Source organism: Populus nigra, chromosome 12 (assembly GCF_951802175.1).
Source record: "Populus nigra chromosome 12, ddPopNigr1.1, whole genome shotgun sequence".
In the NCBI taxonomy this organism is placed as follows: domain Eukaryota; kingdom Viridiplantae; phylum Streptophyta; class Magnoliopsida; order Malpighiales; family Salicaceae; genus Populus; species Populus nigra.
Window position 1 is genome coordinate 4,714,583 of NC_084863.1, and position 21,774 is coordinate 4,736,356.

The 21,774-nt window shown below is 33.0% G+C and overlaps 2 protein-coding genes across 3 annotated transcripts; both read left to right on the forward strand.

Moving 5' to 3' along the window:
* Positions 1–7,796: 7,796 nt before the first annotated feature.
* Positions 7,797–15,463, forward strand: LOC133670099 (glucosidase 2 subunit beta-like). 2 transcript variants are annotated; one of them, XM_062090559.1, is made up of 14 exons: positions 7,797–8,085; positions 8,187–8,300; positions 8,849–8,944; positions 10,017–10,256; positions 10,872–11,047; positions 11,988–12,204; positions 12,401–12,505; positions 12,585–12,686; positions 12,790–12,847; positions 12,973–13,041; positions 14,181–14,268; positions 14,621–14,682; positions 14,810–14,861; positions 14,944–15,463. In XM_062090559.1, the coding sequence occupies exons 1-14, from the start codon at positions 7,977–7,979 to the stop codon at positions 15,007–15,009; spliced, it is 1,554 nt and encodes a 517-aa protein (XP_061946543.1). In that variant the 5' UTR covers positions 7,797–7,976; the 3' UTR covers positions 15,010–15,463. The 2 variants fall into 2 exon arrangements, with proteins under 2 accessions (XP_061946543.1, XP_061946542.1); XM_062090558.1 differs by having other exon boundaries at positions 7,808–8,085; positions 11,982–12,204.
* Positions 15,464–18,755: 3,292 nt separating this feature from the next.
* LOC133669700 (pyruvate kinase, cytosolic isozyme-like) lies at positions 18,756–21,650 on the forward strand. Its single transcript, XM_062089932.1, has 3 exons — positions 18,756–19,195; positions 20,026–20,487; positions 20,672–21,650. Exons 1-3 carry the CDS (start codon positions 18,941–18,943, stop codon positions 21,485–21,487), a joined length of 1,533 nt encoding a protein of 510 aa, XP_061945916.1. The 5' UTR covers positions 18,756–18,940; the 3' UTR covers positions 21,488–21,650.
* Positions 21,651–21,774: the final 124 nt, after the last annotated feature.

A 21,774-nucleotide genomic window follows, 5' to 3' on the forward strand; every position in this document is an offset into this window, starting at 1 on the left:
AAATCCGTCGACTTTATAAATCGTGGGGGTTCAAGTCCCTTTATCCCCAAAAAAGGGCTCACTCAACTCCCTAATTGTTTATCTTATTCTCTCTTTTCGTTAACGGTTCAAAATTCGTTAACGGTTAAAAAAGTATGCAATAGTCTAAAATAAAAAAAATGGTCAATCTAAAACTCGGGGAAAAAGTTCTTTTTAATAAGCATACTTTTCTTTTTTTTCCTTTAACATCCCTGTAGTTTTTGTAATTTCAATGTTGGTCCTAAAGTTCATTTTCTTTACATTTATGTCCCTGAGTTTGAAAAATAAGAGAGAAAATCGCATGAAACAATAAGAAGAGAGAAAATCATCGGTTTAGCCACTTTTCGACTATGAAACTCGTTATTGATGGTGTTAATAGGTTCTATTTAATGAGGGGAATTTGATTGTGCTGGTTTTTTCTCTAAGAATCCATGAAAAAAAAGATTGAGTTCAATCTAGATTTTTTTTTTAATAACTTCAATTTTAGATCCAAAAAACTCCTCCTCTAATTTTTCAACCACCACAATGGTAATTGAAATCTAGGTTAGTGGCCAGTAGATGACATGTTGCTTGCTTTAAAAAAAATAAAGGGTGGACGACTTGTTGTCCTCCCTTTAAAAAAAAAGGCTCAAGCACATGGGCTTGCCTCAAACCCGTGTATCTGGTTTTTTTTTCTTTTTTTTTTGGTCTTTTGATTTTTTGTCAATTTCATCTTTCAATATTGGATTTTTGTTTTTCAATCTTATTCTTAATATTTGATTTATTTTGAATTGGTTTTTGTATTTTTATTTATCATGTAATAAAATAAATAAAAAAAATTGAACCTAATGGAGTTCGTGACCTTAGTCATAGATTTGACAGGTTATTTTGAGTGAACAAGGGTTGATTTTTTTGGACATGCCAAGTCAACATGGTCTTATCAGGATAACTCTTGTAACGCCCTGAAATTTGACAACATTGCATGATACTTTGAACTTTAAACTCAATGAAAAATAGGGTAATTTATTTACACATACACACAAAGCTCATCGCACTGCATAAATCATACTATTATGATTTGTGTCACTTAATTCCTATCAAAATTTTAGCAGAGTTTCCTCTACCCCGGTCCCTTTACAGTTTTTCTCTTCACTTTAAAACATCTATACATCTCATCTCAACTAAATTCACATTCATTTAACATCCATAATCACAATTAGAGCCTTAGGCCCTTCTATCAACAATTCTAATCATAATATTACATATGAATTTATCTTCAAACATGTTAAACTCATGTATAATAACATTTCGTTAAAGATTCATTTATATCATGTTAGGCTTTAAATTCACTAGTTATAATTTCCAACAATAACACCATGTACAAGAGGAAGAATAAAAATACATAACTACTCATTTATATGACATAACTCCAAACATATGAGCAAACACCTAATGATATCTAAAAAAACTAAAGCACCGTGTCAAAAAACCATACCTAAAGATATAACCTGCAAAAACACATTTCATATACAATATCTATTACAGTATAACTAAAAGCACCAGTATAGATTTATCACATCATTTTGAGAAAGTCCACTACATTTCATAAACAACACAGAGTATTTTAAGATCATCTACTTCCATACACATTGTATAACCTCTCATTATACAAATAAGTTACTCCTTTTCTTCTTATTTGAATCCTTATCTTTTAGTTACTCATTGTCTCATACCAACTCTTTTTTATTATTTTCAAAGATTCACATCTGACCTCTATGACTATGGTTGATTTGTTACTTAATATTGGCTCTTACCCTAAAGGCATATTACATGGGCATATTTTCTATGACTTTATTAGTGGCGTCGTTTGTGGAAACTTGAATAAAAAGCCTATTAATACCCTTTCAACTTCTACAAATATTTTTCATGGTTGATAAGACTTTATTACATTGGAGATTAATTGATCCCCTTACAAAGACTTCAGTTCCCCTAGGTATCCAACAACTCTCCCAACAAATACAAGTACTCAACAACGATGTTTTAGCCATAGAGGAACAATTTTGCTCTTTTTAGTACAATCAATAGCAAAGTCAATCCATAACATTAGATGCATAAAGACAACTCTGATTTTAGGAAGAAACTAGACAAAACAATATGTTAAGTAGATATCATACTTCAACTCTCCAAATGAGAAAACACTCATCAGTAAATCCAAGCCACAAACATGGCTATCTGCATCAATCATTTTCTAAGTCTTAGTTTTCTTATTCGCATACTCCCCATCAGAAAAAAAAACTAGACGCGATGTGTACGAGACTGCACCAACTTTTGCATGTCATTCCCCCAAGTTGAAGCGTCTTTATTTTATCACAAAGTGTTATACACTCACCTCACCAAGGATTGTGTTAATGTTAAAGCCAATTTAGACAACTATGATGGCCTTACTTATCATAGAAAACATGTACAAAAAGTTAGAAACATATTAAAGCTAGTGACAAAAGAGAGTGATGTCATGTGCAAGATTTTCCCTATAACTTTCCATGGATATGCTAGGGTGTGGTATTGTAGTTTTAAATCTGGCTTCATTCTAAGTCTTTATAATCACTGTATAAAGTTCATCTCTCATTTTAGCACCAACAATCCTTCTAAAAAGAGCACACGGAGCTCTTTACCATCACTCAATGAGATAATAAAAACATGAGGGCATATCTCTAGAGATTCAATAAAGAAATACTAAGCGTGAAGGATCTTTTTGAGTTTATCACCATTGAAACCCTAATCAATGACGTCTACAACTATTCCTAATAGGAAAGGTTATACACACTTCCTAACAAAAATCTTCTTAACATCAAACACGGGATGAAAAATTACATCAGAGTGTAAGAAGTTAGTGTTACCAGATAAGGTCATCCACACTTCTATACACAAGAAGAGTCTCTACCATGACATCAATCTCCAATAAGAGCATAAAAAAAACACCAAGAAGCACATCCATGATTTTCTGATATTTTTTAAGATTACGACCACACCTCTTATAATGATACTTAATGAGGTGTTGGCTAGTATAAAGGGAAAAGACTTTCTGCAATACCTACCTCTAATGAAATGTGGTTCAAACATAAAGAACCCTAACAAGTTTTGTCTCTATCACTATAACTGTAGATATGACATAGAAAAGTGCCTTGAACTCACAATAAAGGTATAAATATTGATCTCAAATGGTAACTTTAATAATTTATATATATATATATATAAAAGAGATACAATATGAACAAATAGAAAACAATCTTCGTGATGTACTTCCTCGTATAAGATAAATCTCAAAAATTATATCTCTATTATATTTTAAATTTTTAAAAAACAATAATAATGCATCTCCATGTCTTCAAACACAGAAGATCTCCATGAAATTTATGTGAAAAAGTTTTCATTAATCTCTATTATGTCACTACGTCCCCATGATCAATTTTCCCCAAGTTTAGTGATCAATTGTGTTTTAAATCCTTGTGACCATGCGTCTATAAGTCCTGGTGACCAAGTGACTTTAGGTCCTCATAACCAAGGTGTCTCTAGGTCCCTGTAACTACTGTTTCTAGGTCCAGCGACCAATTTTCTCTAAAATTTTTTGCATCTTTCTCCATAAATTATTGATGAAAATCTCTCACAAATTCACCAAAAATGACAAACATTTTAAAGCATACAGCATTTTTGTGCAAGCATGGAAAAGGTTAAATTTTACTTTGTAAATATTTTCTCTCTTCTTTTGATAGTTAAAATCTTCCAAACATGTATGTTTACAAGACTTTGGGGGGAAATGATAATACATAAAAAAAAATGTTGTTGGCTCAGTTAGGCCCAAGCCTTAACAAAGTCATACAATGCTCGATTGGGTCGAGCCCCACCAAGCTCACTTCGGCCAGGCCCTAACTTAGCTGAACGAGATTTAATTAGGTCGAGGCCCAATGGAGCTTCACGAGACTCGATTAGGCTGCGGGCCAACAAAACTCCACGAGGCTTGATCTTCACCCGTCCAAACTCGGGCTGGTTTTTCTAGCCTAGACAGATTTTCAAGCCTATATTCTCTCTCTCTCTCTCTCTTCTCTTACTCTCTTTTATTTTACCACCTGTACAAGCCACAAGTTCAGCTAAGTGTCACCTTTCATAATAGGCTATTCCAAATATTTTTCTAGATATTTTTCAAAGCTAGATATTCTCAAGTTTAGTGAGAGAGATGGGAGTGGATGATTTCATCTCGATAATACAAAAAGACATTAAGCTAATCTCTTCGTATAGAAAACACACAAAGAACACAAATCTCTTTTCTACTAAAAAAAATACATCTTTTATCTTCTTAATTTTTATGATTGTCACTTGAGCATCCAAAACTCAAATAATAACTTAAGCATAAGAGTGTCTCGTATTCTACAAGGGACTTGTTTTACAAGTACAACTTCAGGCCCAAAACTCATTAGCCAAAGAAAGTCCATTCTTGTAAAGTTTTTATATGACTTCATTAGTTCCATTTTATTATTATTATTCATAGTTGTTTGCTATCCTTGCTAGCACTTCAATTTCCCACACACACTCCTTGATTTCCCCTTTCATAATTTTTTGTCCCTTATCTTTTTATTAATGACTCAATTGTGCATAATTCACCTTTTATACTTATTGATATCTTAAGACCAATTTTGTTCCCTTATTTTCTTCCTTCACAAACCCTTAAAATCATATGTTTTTTTAGTTGTTGTTCCTATAGTATTAGGCGACCAACACTAGAACATGAGGAACTAACTAGTTATTGTCTAATTAAGTAACAATAAGTAAAAATCTCGCAATGAATAATTAATAATATAATAACTTTTACACTTTAAAAAACTTATTGATAATACAATTGCAATGTAATATTCTTAATTTCCTAATAAAATCAATTTAATTATCTATTAGTTTTGTATCTTTTTTTTAAATAACAAACAGATTTTTATGCAATGTAAATATTACGCATTCAATATATGTATCAAAATTACGTGGTTATTTAAATATAAAGAACATGTGGAAAGGAAAAGAGAATCCTAAAATTAAAAACAAAAAAAACTTAAACTTGCTTATTTTTTTACTGTGGAGCAAGACTAAGTGCACTATATTTGCCACAGGGCACTAACGTTCTTGCCCTTCATGTTTACAAGGAAAAGGTTGAATTATTGGAGGGGAGATGGTTTTTTTATTGGGCTCAATTGGCATTTTCAATTTGTATAGGCGTAAATCGATCTCTTTATATTTTTATTGCATAATAGAATTCCTAATCTACCTTTTAAAACAAAAAAAATAACTTACGGGGAAAGGGTGTTTTTGGTTTTTTTTTTTGAAAATGTATAATTACTTACCTATCTTTGTAAATTGTTTTCTTCAACTTGGGTCTGGGAGTGTTTTTGTCATTTCAAATTGGCTTTTCTATAATTATCAATTAGAGATAGGGGCAATTGGATATATATATATATATATATATATATATAAAGAAAAAGTTGTTGGTATGTGCGTTCAAGTGGGAAAAGCCTGTGCCATTCGGGCGACGCGTTTGGGTTCCTTCAACAGTCAAACACTATTTTTCACAACGATGTATAAAGTGGTGTATTAAGATCTTTATAGTGGTTGTGCGTGTGGCGGCGACGAACGGATGGTTTAGTTCTAATAGACTTTTTTTATATCTTTTCCTCCCTTCTTTTCTCTCTTCTCTCTTTAGCAAAGTACAACAAAGTACAAAAGTTTCCTTTTATTTGTTTTATGTAAATAAATTGGTCATTATTCTTTTTATTTTTATATATTTTGTTTTTTTGAATCTTTTATAGGTTAGTTTTTTTCCAATTTCACCTCTCATCATTTAATTTCATTTAGTTTTTATTTCAAATTTGGTTCTCATTCTTTTAATTTTCATCTAGTTACTTTCTTCTTCTTTTTTATCTTTTGTAGGTTTTTTTTTCAATTTCACCCCTCATCATTTGATTTTATTTAGTTTTTATTTTAAATTTGGTCTTTATTATTTTGATTGCTATTTATTTTATTTTAATCATTTTCCTAACTTAATTTTTATTTTCAATTTCATTTCTCAACATTAAGAATTGCAATTTAATATGAACCTGATAGATATTGCCTCACCCTGCCCCGAACAGGTTGGTTTTTTTTTTTTTTTTATGGTTGTCTTACCAATAAGTAATGAATGTGGTATAAATATTATCAAAACATACTCGAAATCCGCCCGAACCGAACCTGAAATGTATATTTATATTATACAAATACATTCATAGAAAATTTAGATTTGTTTAAATATAATGTGAGATGTATGTATGTATGTATAATGTTTTAATTTTATAGATTAATAATTTGATACACACACTTCAAATTTATATTTTAGTTCATTTATTTTTTTATATAATAATAAATAATAGTTAGATAATAGATATCCATAACAATAAATATTATACAAATACATTTGAACTTGATGGATACTGATCCGACTTGAACATGTCAGTTTTTTATGGTTACCTTACTCAATAAGTAATAGATATAGTATATATGTATCAAAACTGACCCAAAACACGGCCGTAGTTAACATGAAATGTATATATATTTTTATATAGATATATTTGTTGAACATTTATATTTTTAATACAATATCATAAGGTGTGTAATATTTATAATTTTATAATTTAATACACACACACTCTTCAAATACACATATTAATTATTTTATTTTTTATTGAATAATAAATAATAATCAGGTGATTGATACCCATATGAATACTCAAAACCTGATGGATAGTTTATGAATATCTAAATTTCTTACCAAATAAGTAACAAGTAGGGTATGAATATTAAAAAATCTAGCATGTGAATATTTATTGTCATCCCTACTCAACATTTGATTTCAATTTATTTTTGTGTCAAATTTTATATTTTTTTTTATTACTTTTTTTTTTTAGTTCCTTTTTATTGCTCTTTTTTTTCTTCAAATTTCATCTCTTAATGTTTTGTAATTGAGAATTTACTTATTATTTTTTAGAGTTTGCTTTCAATGAGGTTAGTTCTGAGCTTGTAACTAGAGTCACGAGTTTCAAATATTAACACAGATTGACCTCGGTCTCTTTTTAGGTTCTTTATTGAATTTTTTTTCAAATCTCATCCTTCAACGTTTGATTTATTGTGAATTGATCTTTGTATTTTTTTTTTACTTTTCTTTCTATTAGATTATCCCAATATCATGCTCATGGTCACGAGGTTAATAAGTTAACTCGGTTTGATATGTTTTTTTTTTCACTGTTTTTTTTTAATTTGTCATTCGACATTGAATTGTTTGATAATTGAGTTTTTAATTAGCTTTTGATGGAATTACCTCGGTGTTGCGGCGAGGTCACAGGTTTTACATGATAACCTGGATGGATTCGGGTCAGGTTTTTTTACTTTTTTTTTTCTTTGTTATTTTTTTTCTTTTTTATTCATATTATCAAAATTATGCAGGTTTATTAAATTGGATCATGTTAATTACCCGAGTGTCAATTTCTTTTACTTATTTAGCAATGTTTGTGTTGCCTTAACTTCACCTTTTTACTATGAAAAAAAAGGGTCCGCTCATGATGGATCACGAGCCACTCATCTAGTAAATCTCTGAACTATCCAACAATTCTTAATTGTATCCAGGATCTGTAAAGTATAATTATATTTCTCAATCAAGTACTTTACACAATAAAACAACACTATTTTGAAGAAAATCTGAAAATTGTGATACTTTAAACAAAAACATGAAAGGATAAATTTGACAAAAGTAATATATTTGAGATGAAATTGAGAATTAGATAATTTATTAGTGACAAAAATGAGGTTTAATGGATCTGTCGAGAGCTATACAAGAAAAGCAAAAGAAGATACAAAACCTGAGTTACAACAAAATAACTAAACAGCACATAAACTATATATGAATTACCAAAATTATGAAAGTTAACATCCTTTTCTTATTATTCTCTCTTTTAGTTACCAATTTCTCTCTGATTTCTTCAACCAAATCATCTATCATTTCCCTCCTTGGAGTTGCCCCTCAAGGTACCTATGCTTGTGCCTCTTCTTTTCTTTTATGAAATTGCGTTTTCTTTAATTTGTTTTGATTTTTGAGTTCATGAAATGATGGTGTAATTTGGACCCAGATGAGAATTACTACAAAACAGAGACTATAAAGTGTAGGAATGGATCCAAGAAGTTCGCTAGAGTTCAACTTAATGATGATTTCTGTGATTGTCCTGATGGGACTGATGAGCCAGGTATATTCTCTCCTTTCTCTTTATTGTTTTAGTTTTAGTTTTAGTTTTTGTTTGATTGTTTTTTTAAATGGGTTTATTATTGGGATTTTTTATTTATTTTGAGTAATTTGACACTAAAGATGGGTTTGGTGCATAATTGCAGAAACTAGTTGGAATGTTCTTGAGTCTTACATGTATACACTTGCATTTAGTTTTTTTTTTTTTTTGTAATTGAAATGATGGGTATTGTGTTTATGATGGTAATGTGATACTGGAAATGGGCTTGCTTTATAATTATAGAAAGTTCTTAAATTTAAGGTAGATACGTTTGGGGTATTATTTAATTTTTTTTTAGTTTGCAAAATGATGGGTTATTATTTACTTAAGGCTCTCTGGTGACTGCAAAATTTTGTAGAATTCATTACCATATAGCTTTTGTAACGGTAACGGTTTTGTTTGTTTCTTATATTTTTGAAAGATTTTATGGTATGCAAATTGTGTGTGATATCTTTTGTAGGAATTATATTTCCTAGCCGAAAATTGTTTTTCAATTGCTGTGTTGGTTGCAGGAACATCGGCATGCCCACATGGAAAGTTCTACTGTATGAATGTGGGACACCTTCCCGTTTCATTACATTCTTCAAAAGTGAATGATGGAATCTGCGGTAAGATGGGTTATGGATTTGTGAGTTTTTTTCTTTTTTTATTTTTCCCAGTTTGTAAGCACATAGAGTTATGCTGTTTAAGTTAAAGCTATCAAGTCGCATGCAAGCTCGTCTGCGTACATTCATATTTCATGTAAAGACTTGGGTGCTCCAGGAGTGTCCTTCTGTAAAGACAAAAAAACATGTGAGACTGACTGATTTGGTATAAGTTGAATAGCAAGAAAACGTGTCTACTGGCTGGAGATAATGAATAAAATATTGATTGACTAGGACTTAATGGTGAATACTTAAAAGATCTTAGACAGGACCAACAGATGAAGATGGATGTGTACAGCCTATGCTAGTTGGAATTCTTCAGTGGAAGCCTTAGATGGCATGTTGCTTTTTCGCTGTTTGATGACTGGCATCTAACTTTAGAAATGTGTTCATGCCACATGATTACAAAAATCTCTTTGTAATATTCAGCATCTGTAATTATTAATAAACCATGTTGATAATCTCTTTTTTTCTGGTGAGAAATTGATTCCTTTATAAATTCTGCCACTTCTCCACCCTCCTCTGGGCTTGAAAACATGGTCTGGATGTCAACCAGGGTCTGAGAATTTCTCAACATACCAGAAGCTCGTGCCTCCCTTTTCTTTCCTGTTTTCGTGCTTCATTAACACTACCATTTTTATTAATAAACCAGTGAAATTGTTTCGTCTGTTTTTTATGGCAGTGTTTTTTTTCTTAATGTTTGCATGTTTAAAGGTCCTTTTTTAGTTAATTCATTGATCGGGAAGTGTCCTTGTGGTGTACTGCTTCAAGGGCTTTTAGTGGTGTTTCCCTTGTTCATATTCAGGAAAGATTAGAATGCACTTTAGTTTGTTTTTCGTTCTTCTGTGTTAATTTGGAGGATGCTTACCATCAACAGTACTTCTGAAAATTTAGTTCAGTTTGAGAATCTTTATATCCCTTTCTTTGTAGATTGACTTTCAGAATTCTCTAGGTGTTTGTGTACACTGAATATAAACCTTTTAATTGTTGAAATTTCTTTTATTGACCATTCTGTATTATGAAATAAAATGAGCAGATTGCTGTGATGGAAGTGATGAGTATGACAGTGAAGTGAAGTGTCCAAATACATGCTGGGAGGCTGGCAAAGTGACCAGAGACAAGCTAAAGAAAAAAATTGACATTTATAAAGAAGGTGTCACCATAAGGAAAAAGGAAGTTGAGCAAGCAAAACAAGCAATAGCGAAAGATAAAGAAGAACTGTCAAAACTGAAAAACAATGAAAAGAGTCTTAAAGGGCTTGTTAAAAATCTTAAAGGTAATTCATCATTTTCTAGTAAGGTTAATTTCTCTTCAATTTCAACATTTTGTTCAATATACTGTCACTGTTAACTGTCAAGTTCTCCTCCCTTCCCTTACTCTTTGATTTTCCAGCTTTAATTCCACTACTAATGGCCTTATGGAATTTTTAATCAGATTCGGTTAACACATAGATGCGCTTATGCCAAGCAAAATGAAAAGGCTACACATATGCATCTATATGTATTGTATAGTTATGCATGCCTGCTTGATATTGGCTCTAATTTACAGTGAGTTTGCAGAAAAAAGAATACATGCTGAAGGTTGAACTGCATAGTCTCAATAAGAACTCATAGAGCAACCTTAAATGAACCAGTTCTTTAAACAAAGCAAGTCCCTTGTTAGATATCTATAATTCAATAATCTTGCAGTATTTTGATTGAAACACTCCACTCTGACTTGTTTAAGACTCTGCTTCTGCTCTGTTAAAGAATTGAGAAATTCTGTTTCTTCTTGCTATCTTGTTAATGCTTAAATTTATAAATTTGTTTAAATATAGCAGTTGTGTGACCTTTCAGCCAAGTAACTGATTATTCACGTCTACCTTCCATCATTTATTTGAGCTGTTAAATAGCACGTAAGGAGCAGATTGAGAAGGCAGAGGAAAAAGAACGCCTGGCGAAAGAAAAGGAAGAGATGATGAAAATGGCTGCTGAGGATAAATCTGATGATGAGCATAAGGAAAGCTCTAGCTCTACAACTTCAGATAGTGAGAACAATGGGCTGTCCGATGAACCTTCAGTAGATCAGGTTAGTGAGCGTGGAGGTCTGCCTTTTAATTTCTCTCCCTCTCCCTCTCCCTCTCCCTCTCTCCCTCTGTGTGTGTGTGTGTGTTTGTGTGTCATTAGATCAGGTTATCGAGCGTGGAGGTCTGCCTTTTAATCTCTCTCTCTCTCTCTCTATCTGTGTGTGTGTGTGTGTGTGTTGCTGTGCTTAACTGCAAATGAGCATGTACTCGCTCATGGTATTCAAGGGCTTGAATTTGTGTACAGACAGCAAATTTATATACAAGATCAAGCTATAAAATATTATTGAGGCTTGAGCTCTGCTTCGGCATATGAATACATGAAAATCCTATGCCAAGTTCAGCTCAAAGATAATTTAAGCTGTCAAGCCAAGCTGCTTGTATCACTTTTGAATGTTAGAGAAAAGAAAATTGACAATTGTACACTTAAGTATTAAATGATCAATGTGCATTAGCAATAAATAGTATTTACGTCAGTCACATTGAGCCCAATAGTAGATAGCTATGTATACAACTCTCGTGACTGCCAAGAGCACCCTTGTACATTAGCAATTTGATATTGATGATGGTGAACTTCAAGATTGCTAAAGAAAGTACCTGGACAATTTGCTGTTTCCTATTGAACTGCTGTACCCTTAACCTGTCTCTCATGAAGTTTGCTTCTTTATATGTGATACACTTTTGCAAGAATCAACATCAAATTGAGCAGTGGAGGGAACAATAGAGAAGCAAGTTGATTACTACTTATTCAGGATGTCCTTTACCTGGGACTGCAATGAGTTGATTTTTCCTTTTTAGTTTCATATAGTTGTAATAACAACACATGAAAATTCTATTTAATAGCATTGAAAAAATTGGAAGTTCTCCATTTAAATTAGTATTTCTGTATTTATATTGTTGAGTTTCGCCATGAACCTGAATAGTATTCGTTGCTCTCAGCAACAGAAAGATGAATATGAAAATACTGAGGGATTGCCAACTGATGGATCTGAAAGCACCGAGGGGTTGTTAAGAGAAGACCTGGGTCGCCTTGTTGCTTCGCGTTGGACAGGAGAAAAAACTGAACACCAAGTTGAGGAAGTTAGTCCTAATAAAGATAACTATGGAGGCAACAATGAGATTCCAGAGGGCACTGATGACAAGGACCATGACAATAGTGATGGTAAGGGAATCAGCTGTAGGAAATGATCTTAATAACTCTGGTGCCGCATATATGTTTGGCATAAGTGCAAAAAGATTTATCAGATTAGCAATTGTTCTTTTGAAGCAGTTGTTTTTCTTCTCTCTGCTAAATTTTTCTCCTATTTTTTTCAATGCCGTAAATTCTCATAGTTACAGTCTTTTTCTAATGTCTTTAGGAGTAACTATTTTGAATGGCCCATCTTTGTTGGAAAAGATACAGGATGCTGCTCAAAACCTGTTTCAGGCGATTAATTTGTTTCCTGCTCCACTAGATAAACTAGGTGAGTGTTGGTTTCCATATGGCATACCTTTTAAGTTATTAATAATTGCATGAGAGTGTGTGTGTGTCTTGCTTAATAGATGCAAATCGTGTTCGGAAGGATTATGAGGACTCCACTACAAGGTTGTCTGATATACAGGAAAGAATAGCAAGTTTGACAGAGAAGTTAAAACACGACTTTGGTGAGTCAGTATATCAATGAATTTGTATTTAACAGCTAAAGGATACTTTTAACAGCGTATGGTTAATAATTTTCTTCACTTCAAATCTAATTTTGAATTCTAGGCATGGAGAAGGAGTTCTATTTCTACTACGATCAATGTTTTGAAACCAAACAGGACAAGTAATATTCAAAACCCCTCTTCTCTCTGTGTTGATGGTTGCCCTGCTCTCATATCAATTCAGATGTGTGGGAATTTACCTTCGTTGCTGGCTTTGCTTTTGGTGTTGGTTTCTTTCCCCTCCCAGGTACGTGTATAAAGTTTGCCCATTTAAAGATGCATCCCAGGAGGAGGGCTATCACATAACTCAACTAGGGTATGTCTTCATGCTGTTTTTATCCTTTGTCTAGTCATAGGTATACCAACAGTATTAGTTCTACGTTGTTATACATGTTTTCCGCCCTCTGAGCAGTCAGTACTTAAATTTAAGCTGATGATGGCAGCTGTTTAAAAAGAGGCCATTGGGGAAGTAGGAGCTAACTTTGTGAAGTGGGAGCTAACTTTGTTGTCTTGCCAATTAGATCAAACCTTTGAAGAGGAAATATCAACATTAGCATTTATGTAGAGATTTTAAATTATGGATATCTCATCAGAGTCATGATTCAGCGCTTGTTTGATTAGGGACTAAGCAGTTTAGTTGAACATAGTAATACTAGGGGATGGAAGGCTGGTGACTAGCAACATGTTTGACTCTTTCCCATCGACACAATCAGCAACAAAGAGGGCATAAATTTATGAACAGAACTTTGATAAATTGTCGGAAGGTGAAATTACAATGCTCTTTCAATACAAGGATAACTTTATTTCAGTTGAAGAAATATGGGTCTCAGCTTTCTAATGGAGGCAAGCCTTAAAACATAGCAGTATGGCTATAACCTAATCAATTTAATAGAAGTTGAATTGTAACAATGAACAGGAGAAGGAACAAACTATTGAATTCAACTTGAAAGCAAAGTGATATACTTACTTTTCAGAATAAAGGAACAACTAGTTCCCATTGTTCTCTTTCTTCATTTCCCATCACCTACATTTCACAAATCAATCCGGTCTTCATGCAAGACATTAAAATGCAGGATGTGTCTCAATATGTGATGATAGCACCATGCTGTAGAGTAAGTCAATGATCCCATATGGTTACTATACTCAAGCAATTCTTCCTAAAACAGCTACACTGGCAGATGTGGTGGGGGAGGTCAAAAGTGTTGCATGTACTTATGTTTTGGATCTAGAACTAGTTTCTGTATATGCTCGTGTTAGTGTCATTTTTAGATTAAAAAAAGTGGTATTAGAAAGAAGGAACTGACTAATACAAAATTCAAGAACAAGACATCCCTCAAAAAGCGATAAGAAACAAAAATATAGTCCTTGTGAGATAGGGTAGTTTTCTTGGCTTCTTTGTTCATGTTAATGTCTATACGCTGAAGATTCATGTTTTCTTTTCTGTTCTCTATGCAGGCAATGGGAGAAATTTGAAAACTCATATGGCTCCATGCTGTTTTCAAATGGTGATGGATGCTGGAATGGACCTGATAGAAGTTTAAAGGTATGAGAGATCTTATTATTTGTTAAAACTCTTGACTAAGGCAAATGGAGCTACATTGGATCTTAAATATGTCTAAAATACTCTCTTTTTTTCCAGTTTATTGATCATTTGAGCTGTCTGGATCCCTTTTGATATACGGACCACTTTAGGATGCATTGTGATGTGTAGAAGACAGTAAATCAACATATTTTTTGTTTGTTTTTTCCTGTCATAAAGTGTGTTCTATGGTTATGTCGACAATCAATTGGGTGACAGCGAATGACAAAATGGCTTGGTATCTAATTAAGGCATAGATTTTTGCTAGTCTTTTTACGAGTAAGATTTTTGCTAACAAGTCCTTTCATTTTAACAGGTCAAGCTTAGATGTGGACTGAAAACAGAACTGACCGATGTGAAAGAACCAAGCCGCTGCGAGTATGTCTCGCTCCCTCCCTCCCTCCTCCCTCCTCCCTCCTCCCTCTCTTACCTGCTTGCATGCATATAGTTGAACACACATCGTCACATGAAATTCAGCTGTCTTACTCTTTCTTCGTCATGGCAGATATGTAGCTCTGATGTCGACCCCTATCCGTTGCCTAGAAGGAAAGCTTGAGGTATATTTTATTTAACGAGCAGCCAGTTTTCTCTGCTCCTATTTTTCCTTGTCTTATTGAAATGTGAAAATTGATCTGACAGGAACTTGAGCGTAAACTTGAATCAATGTACAATGAACAACTGCAAGGTGGCCATGATGAGCTGTAAACTGGGTGCATCAATTGGCAAATGCTCCAGATATTGCATCAAAAAGTGGCCATCCGAAGCTATCCGAGTTAATTTATGATGATGAGATGCAGTTATCTCCTCGAGTATTGGACCAAAACAATGCATCAAAGCTTCTACATGATGTTCTTTGTGCATGTCTTTTATGGGCCTTTACTAAATCTCCCAGTTTAGATTATTTTCCCCACGGCAGAGAAACTAGTTTGAGATTTTACCGAAGTTTTGGGTTGGGATCCCATTTATCAATTTCAGAACTAGATGTTTATCTTTATAGAGTAGCTTTGAGTTTTTAGAGGGATGTAATAAAGTTCGTCAATTTTGTTTGTGTAATATTTTTCTTCAGGCTGTACAGAGAGACATTAGAAACTGGCAAGTTGTGAACTTGTAATTCTTCATATTTGCATCTGCACCAATCCCTTGCTAGTTGTGGTTTAAATGTATGTATTGACATGCAGGGTGCTAGCTTCAAGTGCCCAAATAGAGGAAATGCTTCTGAACATCTTTAGCCGTGCTTAATTTGCACGCATTCAAAGATTGCTCTCTCTTGAGTTTGCAGTGGGGAAGACTACGCCTGTTTAGGATTGTTATAGTGGTTATGGTTTAAAGTATTTTTTATTTAAAAAATATTAAAATTTTATTTTTGATATCAGTACATTAAAAATTATGATATAAAAATATAAAAAAATTATTTTAAATAAAAAAATTTTAAATTTTTTTTTAAATATTGTTTGCATCTTTCTAAACACAAGTAAAGAAGAAAAGCCACCGTATTGGAACTGACTTTTCATTCTACTCTTGGCGTCAAATCCTTCCTCAAAACACTCATTCTTAAAATACTCTGGACACTTCCAAGCCCCAGGCATCCGGGGGCGTAAACAGGAAAGCTCCCCCTTCCTAGGTTTCCTATAAAGAGATCCTCCGGAACCACAAGAAATTAACAAAAGCTTGATCCTCTTTGAAAAACAGTGTTAAACCAAATCTATTTGCACCGTTAATTGGAATAGTATAGTAGTGATTTTGCCTCTTCACCTAAAAGAATTAACATTAGCTATGAAGAGTATTAAAATCTTTTTACATGTTTTATTTATTGTTATCAAAATAATCGGGAATAAATAATTTTTTTTCATTTTAATTATATAGTAAAATTATCAAAATATACTTGAAAGCAAAAAAATTTAAAACTGGTATCAAGGGTATTTTTCTATTTCACAAAGGTTTTTTTCCATATTATAATATCAGTTTAAGAAAATTTTAGTATTTGATCAAATATAAAATATTAAAAAGTACAGTGAAAAGATCAAAATATCTTTAAAAACAAAAAAAGAGTCAAGGGATTTTTTTTTTCCACAACGTTTTTTTTTTGTTTTGTTATTATCAAGTTAGTTTAGGAGCAATCTAGTATTTGACCAAATATATATATATATAGGGGTGCGTGTGACGTGCTCTCCAGCATATGAGGCGACTTCTCATGTCTAAAAATGCTCTTCCGTCGTGTTGTTGGAAGCGCTGCTACATTTTCTTTCTGATGGAGTGGCATGTGTTTGTGATGGTAGTCTAGTTTATCTCCAGTTGATATTTTTTTTTCTCTCTCATCTCTTGAAATGTATTGCAAATTCCTCTTTATTGGTGATATTTCAACTCCTTGACCTTTTTATAGAAGTTTTTTAAAAAAATTTCATCATTCCATCCCAATTTGATTCTTATTTTTTTTTAATTTTGAGCTTTTTGTTGAATTGATTTTTCTTTTTAGTTTCACACTTAAATTAAGAATTTATTTTTATTTTTTGTGTCAATTTTGATCCTTATTCTTTTTATTTTATTTTTTTTTATTTTGGATCCTTTCAAGTAATTGATAATCTTTTTCAAAATTAATCCTTCAACTTTTAATTGATTGGAAATTGATTTTTGTGATTTTTCCAGACAAAGTGTTTCCAGTCTAATACCTCAAGTCACAGGTTTGAAAAGTTAACACGGGTTGACATAATTATTTTTCCTTTTATCCTTATGATTTCTTATGTTTTTTTTTTTCTACCAAGTCTTATGATTTGGATCGCAGATTTAGTGGGTTAATCTAGGTTGACTCATCTTTTATTCCTGGAGTTATAAATTTGTAATATTAACACAAATCGACTCAAGCCAGTTCTTTTTATCTTTTTTCTTACTCAATTTTACTCAATCATATTTAATGAATTGAGAATTAAGTTACATCATTTGTTTTCATTAACAAAAATATTTTTTTTATTATAATTTTTTTCATAAAATTTGATCCACTTGTTATTATTATTAATTTGTTCATTATCTGGTCAAAATAAAAAGAAGATCTAATATGGTGTACAATTAAAGTCACATATTTCTTTTAAAACATGATCGTGCTAGCTAAACATCAATTTTCAATGTAAAAAAGAAGAAGAAGAAGCCACTAACAGAGAGGGAAATACCAATATTTTTCTGAAGCTTGATTCGCAATAGCTATGACTCGCAGCACGAAAGGTGGTCTTTCACCAATAATAAAATATTTTCTCGAGGAAGAGGATTATAATTTAACACTTGTCTTTATACTATGGTTCTGGAAATCAACGGTCCAAGTTAATACAAGCCACTAACAGAGAGGGTATAATAATGGACGGTGGATTCACATGGCAATGCCTTTAGAGGGGATTGTACCTTATGCTTCTTCAGCTTCCCGGTGCAGCACATGATGCCACCAATCATTGTTATTCCTAAAATGAACGGGTTTTAATTGACTGTTTCACTGTTCGACCGTGATATTATTTTTTATTTAAAAATATATTAAAATATTTTTTATTTTTAAAAAATTATTTTCAATATTAACATACCAAAACAACATAAAAATATAAAATTATTAATTTATAATAAAAAAATTAATTATATTCTTTGTGCTATATATATATAATCAAAGAAAGGAACTTTATTCCACATTAATTGTGGAAAATGCTTTGATAGAAAAAAATATATATAAAAAAGTAAATCACAATAATTCTTTTTAAGATATATCGTAAAACTACAATTACCATCCAGTATATATATAAACTATTTTTCATCCAAAGTACAATGGGCTTATTTTCTTTAAAAAATGAAGGGTACGTATAAATTATAATACTAATTAATTCATTAACATCTATGAAAATATTATAAAAATCTCTTTTTATACTCAAATTAATGATCTTAGTATTTTTAAAACCAATATCCACTTTAATTAATAGTGAGAAAGATTTTAAAATATTAAGGGCACTGTTTCATTGAATGAGGTTTTTTAATATTTTATAATGCTTTAAAGGGTTAATAATTTACTCAAAAAATGAATAAATTAAACCATATTAAACCCTTAAATTCCCCTCTCTATTTTCAAACAAAAAGAAAAAGAAAAAAAGAAAAATAGCATTCTAGATTAAGGGGAAAAAAAAAAACAGCTACGTACTTTATTGACAACTAAAATAAAACAGCTCATCATATTTAATGTTCTTGGGAAACCCATAATTCCTATTTAATATATCTTTGTTTGTCCCTCAAGAAAATATTTTCCTAAGAAAACCAAACAAGATCTTACCAGTTTAATTTCTCCTTTTTTGACTTGAGTCATAAGGGAAACTAATTAATTAAATAAACATGATATTCTTTTTTTCTTGTTTTTTTCTCCGATTCACAAAGGGTTTTAAATTATACAACTATTTGTACCATAATTAATGGCAGTACCAGCAAGTAAAACCCGTAAACTATCCCATCAGGAAGACGACAACCCCATATATAACCCTATATATACACAAACATGGCCCTTAGCCCTAGTCATTAACTACTTGTGTCGTGCACAAAAACCCTTGAAAAACCCTTTTAGGCTCCCCCTACTTTTGTAGTAAAAATCTCTGTTGTTGCTTTCTTCAAGGTTTTAACGAGAATGGAGAATATTTTGGGTGGTCAAAACTTGATGGTAGGGGAGAACACGAGGAATAGAAAGACTAAGATAGTATGCACGTTAGGGCCACAGTCAAGGTCTGTTGAGATGACTGAGAGGCTTTTGAGGGCTGGCATGAACGTTGCTCGCTTCAACTTCTCGCATGGAACTCATGCTTATCATCAGGAAACCCTTGATAATCTTGGGACTGCCATGAACAATACTGGCATTCTTTGTGCTGTCATGTTGGACACCAAGGTATATTTTCCTCTTTAATGCATTAGCGTACGTCTGTTTTTAGATTTTCTGTTTTCTTTTTTTTCCTTTGAATTCTGTGACTTTGTTCGTTTGCCATGATATCACTGATTCGATGTTATTAAACTTAGTTTAATTAGAAATTAACTAATGGCAATTCTGGATCCCCCAAGCATGCAGTTCGACGAACAAATTTTATTAATTTGCTCTAGATCAACTAGAAAATTCTTCGTTCAATTCATATTGTTTTTCCAGAAGAATTCCAAGAAAGATACAAAATATTATGTTTTTAATGGTTTGGGATTTGATTATTAAATATTAAGAAAAGCAATATAAGGTGCAGACACTCTTCTTTCTGTGGCCATGATCATCAGTTTGTTGTGCTTCTATCTGTGGAAAATATTGATGTTCTCTTTAGGCCAACCCGGCCTGTCCCGTGTATAGGCATAATTCTAAGTATAAACTTCCATTTGCTGTTGTTTTAGTACAATCAATGAATTATGGAAAGAGACAAGGGAATTAATGTTAAGTTCCACAGAATATAATTAAGTTCTCTACTTTTCGAAGAATAAAATAAAATTGTTGGTCATGTACTGTGTAATTGCATATGGGGGATAGGCTGCCTAGGGAATCAACTTTGGTCTTGCATGGTATTGGATTTGGTTTGCAAATATTTTCTTCTTCCTTATGTGCTACCTTATTTTATTCTCAATGATGAGGGTTTCAAATATGGCTTAAAGATCATGCTGAATTTTTCCATTTGCTTCGGAATTCTAGCTGCAACACAAGGAACTTGGCTAACTTTTAATGTTCTTAAATTGTGATATGCTCAGGGACCGGAAATTCGAACTGGATTCTTGAAGGATGGGAAGCCTGTACAACTCAAGCAGGGTCAAGAGATACTTATTTCTACTGATTATAGCTTAAAGGGTGATGAGAATATGATCTGCATGAGCTACAAAAAGCTGGCTGAAGATGTCCAGCCAGGGAGTGTTATTTTGTGTTCTGATGGCACAATTTCACTGACAGTGTTGGCTTGTGACCAGGAAGGAGGGTTGATCCGTTGTCGCTGTGAGAATTCTGCTGTTTTGGGTGAGAAGAAGAATGTCAATCTTCCTGGAGTTGTCGTTGATCTCCCTACCTTAACAGAGAAGGATAAGGAGGATATCCTGAAGTGGGGTGTCCCCAATAAGATTGACATCATCGCACTGTCCTTTGTTCGCAAAGGTTCAGACCTCACCGAGGTCAGAAAGCTGCTAGGTGATGATGGAAAGAACATCCTTCTCATGTCAAAGGTTCTAACTTTCTCATTTAGAACTAAAAAGTGACTTCTTAAGATTGATACAGATTACTATGGTAACTCAGAAATGCCTACAAATTGACTCCACGCTATGAATAGCTAATATCGAGCTATAACGGATTTACAGTTTTGAAGCAAAAATATCATCAAATTGACCTTCTGGTTCTGTATTTTGGCAGGTAGAAAACCAAGAAGGGGTTGCTAATTTTGATGACATTCTTGCAAATTCTGATGCATTTATGGTGGCACGAGGTGACCTGGGAATGGAAATTCCAATTGAGAAAATATTCCTAGCTCAAAAAGTGATGATACACAAGGCCAACATACAAGGAAAGCCTGTAGTGACTGCTACTCAGATGTTGGAATCCATGATCAAATCTCCAAGGCCGACTAGAGCTGAAGCTACAGATGTTGCCAATGCCGTTCTTGATGGTACTGATTGTGTGATGCTCAGTGGAGAAACTGCTGCTGGAGCCTACCCTGAGCTTGCTGTTCAAACCATGTCCAGAATATGCATGGAGGCAGAGAACTTCATAGATTATGGACATCTTTTCAAGGCAATCATGGTTACTGCTCCTATGCCTATGACCCCATTAGAAAGTATGGCTTCTTCAGCAGTCAGGACAGCAAACACCATCAAAGCAGCATTTATTTTAGTCCTGACCAAGGGTGGAACCACCGCAAAGTTGGTGTCTAAGTACCGACCAAGCATGCCAATTTTGTCAATGATTGTTCCAGAGATTCGAACTGATTTCTTTGAATGGTCATGCAGTGACGAAGCTCCAGCAAGACATAGCCTTATTTACAGGGGTCTTATACCCGTTTTGAGCTCAGTGTCCGGAAAAGTTTATCATAGTGAGTCAACTGAAGAGACAATTGAGCAGGCCTTTCATTATGCAAAGATAAAGGGACTATGCAAGCCAGGAGACTCGGTTGTGGCATTGCACAAGATTGGCGCTGCTTCTGTTATCAAGATCTTGCAAGTGCAGCAGTGATCATATCGTGCACGGCTTCAATTGAAAGATTCTACAGATTTTGAGGCATTTAATTTTTTGTTAGTTTATCTCTAGTTTAACTGGTGTTGGATCAATGATAAATAATTGAATATTGGAAGAGTGCATCTTCACAATTTTGGCAATTTATTTTTTGCTCTGCTTATGGGATCTGTTTTTTCCATGTTCCATTAGTCTTTCTGCACCTTTAAATATTTTCTAAGCCCATTTAGTAGTAGAAAGGTTTAATCCCAGAGGCCAATGCTATGTTGAGTTGTTTAGTTTGGGCA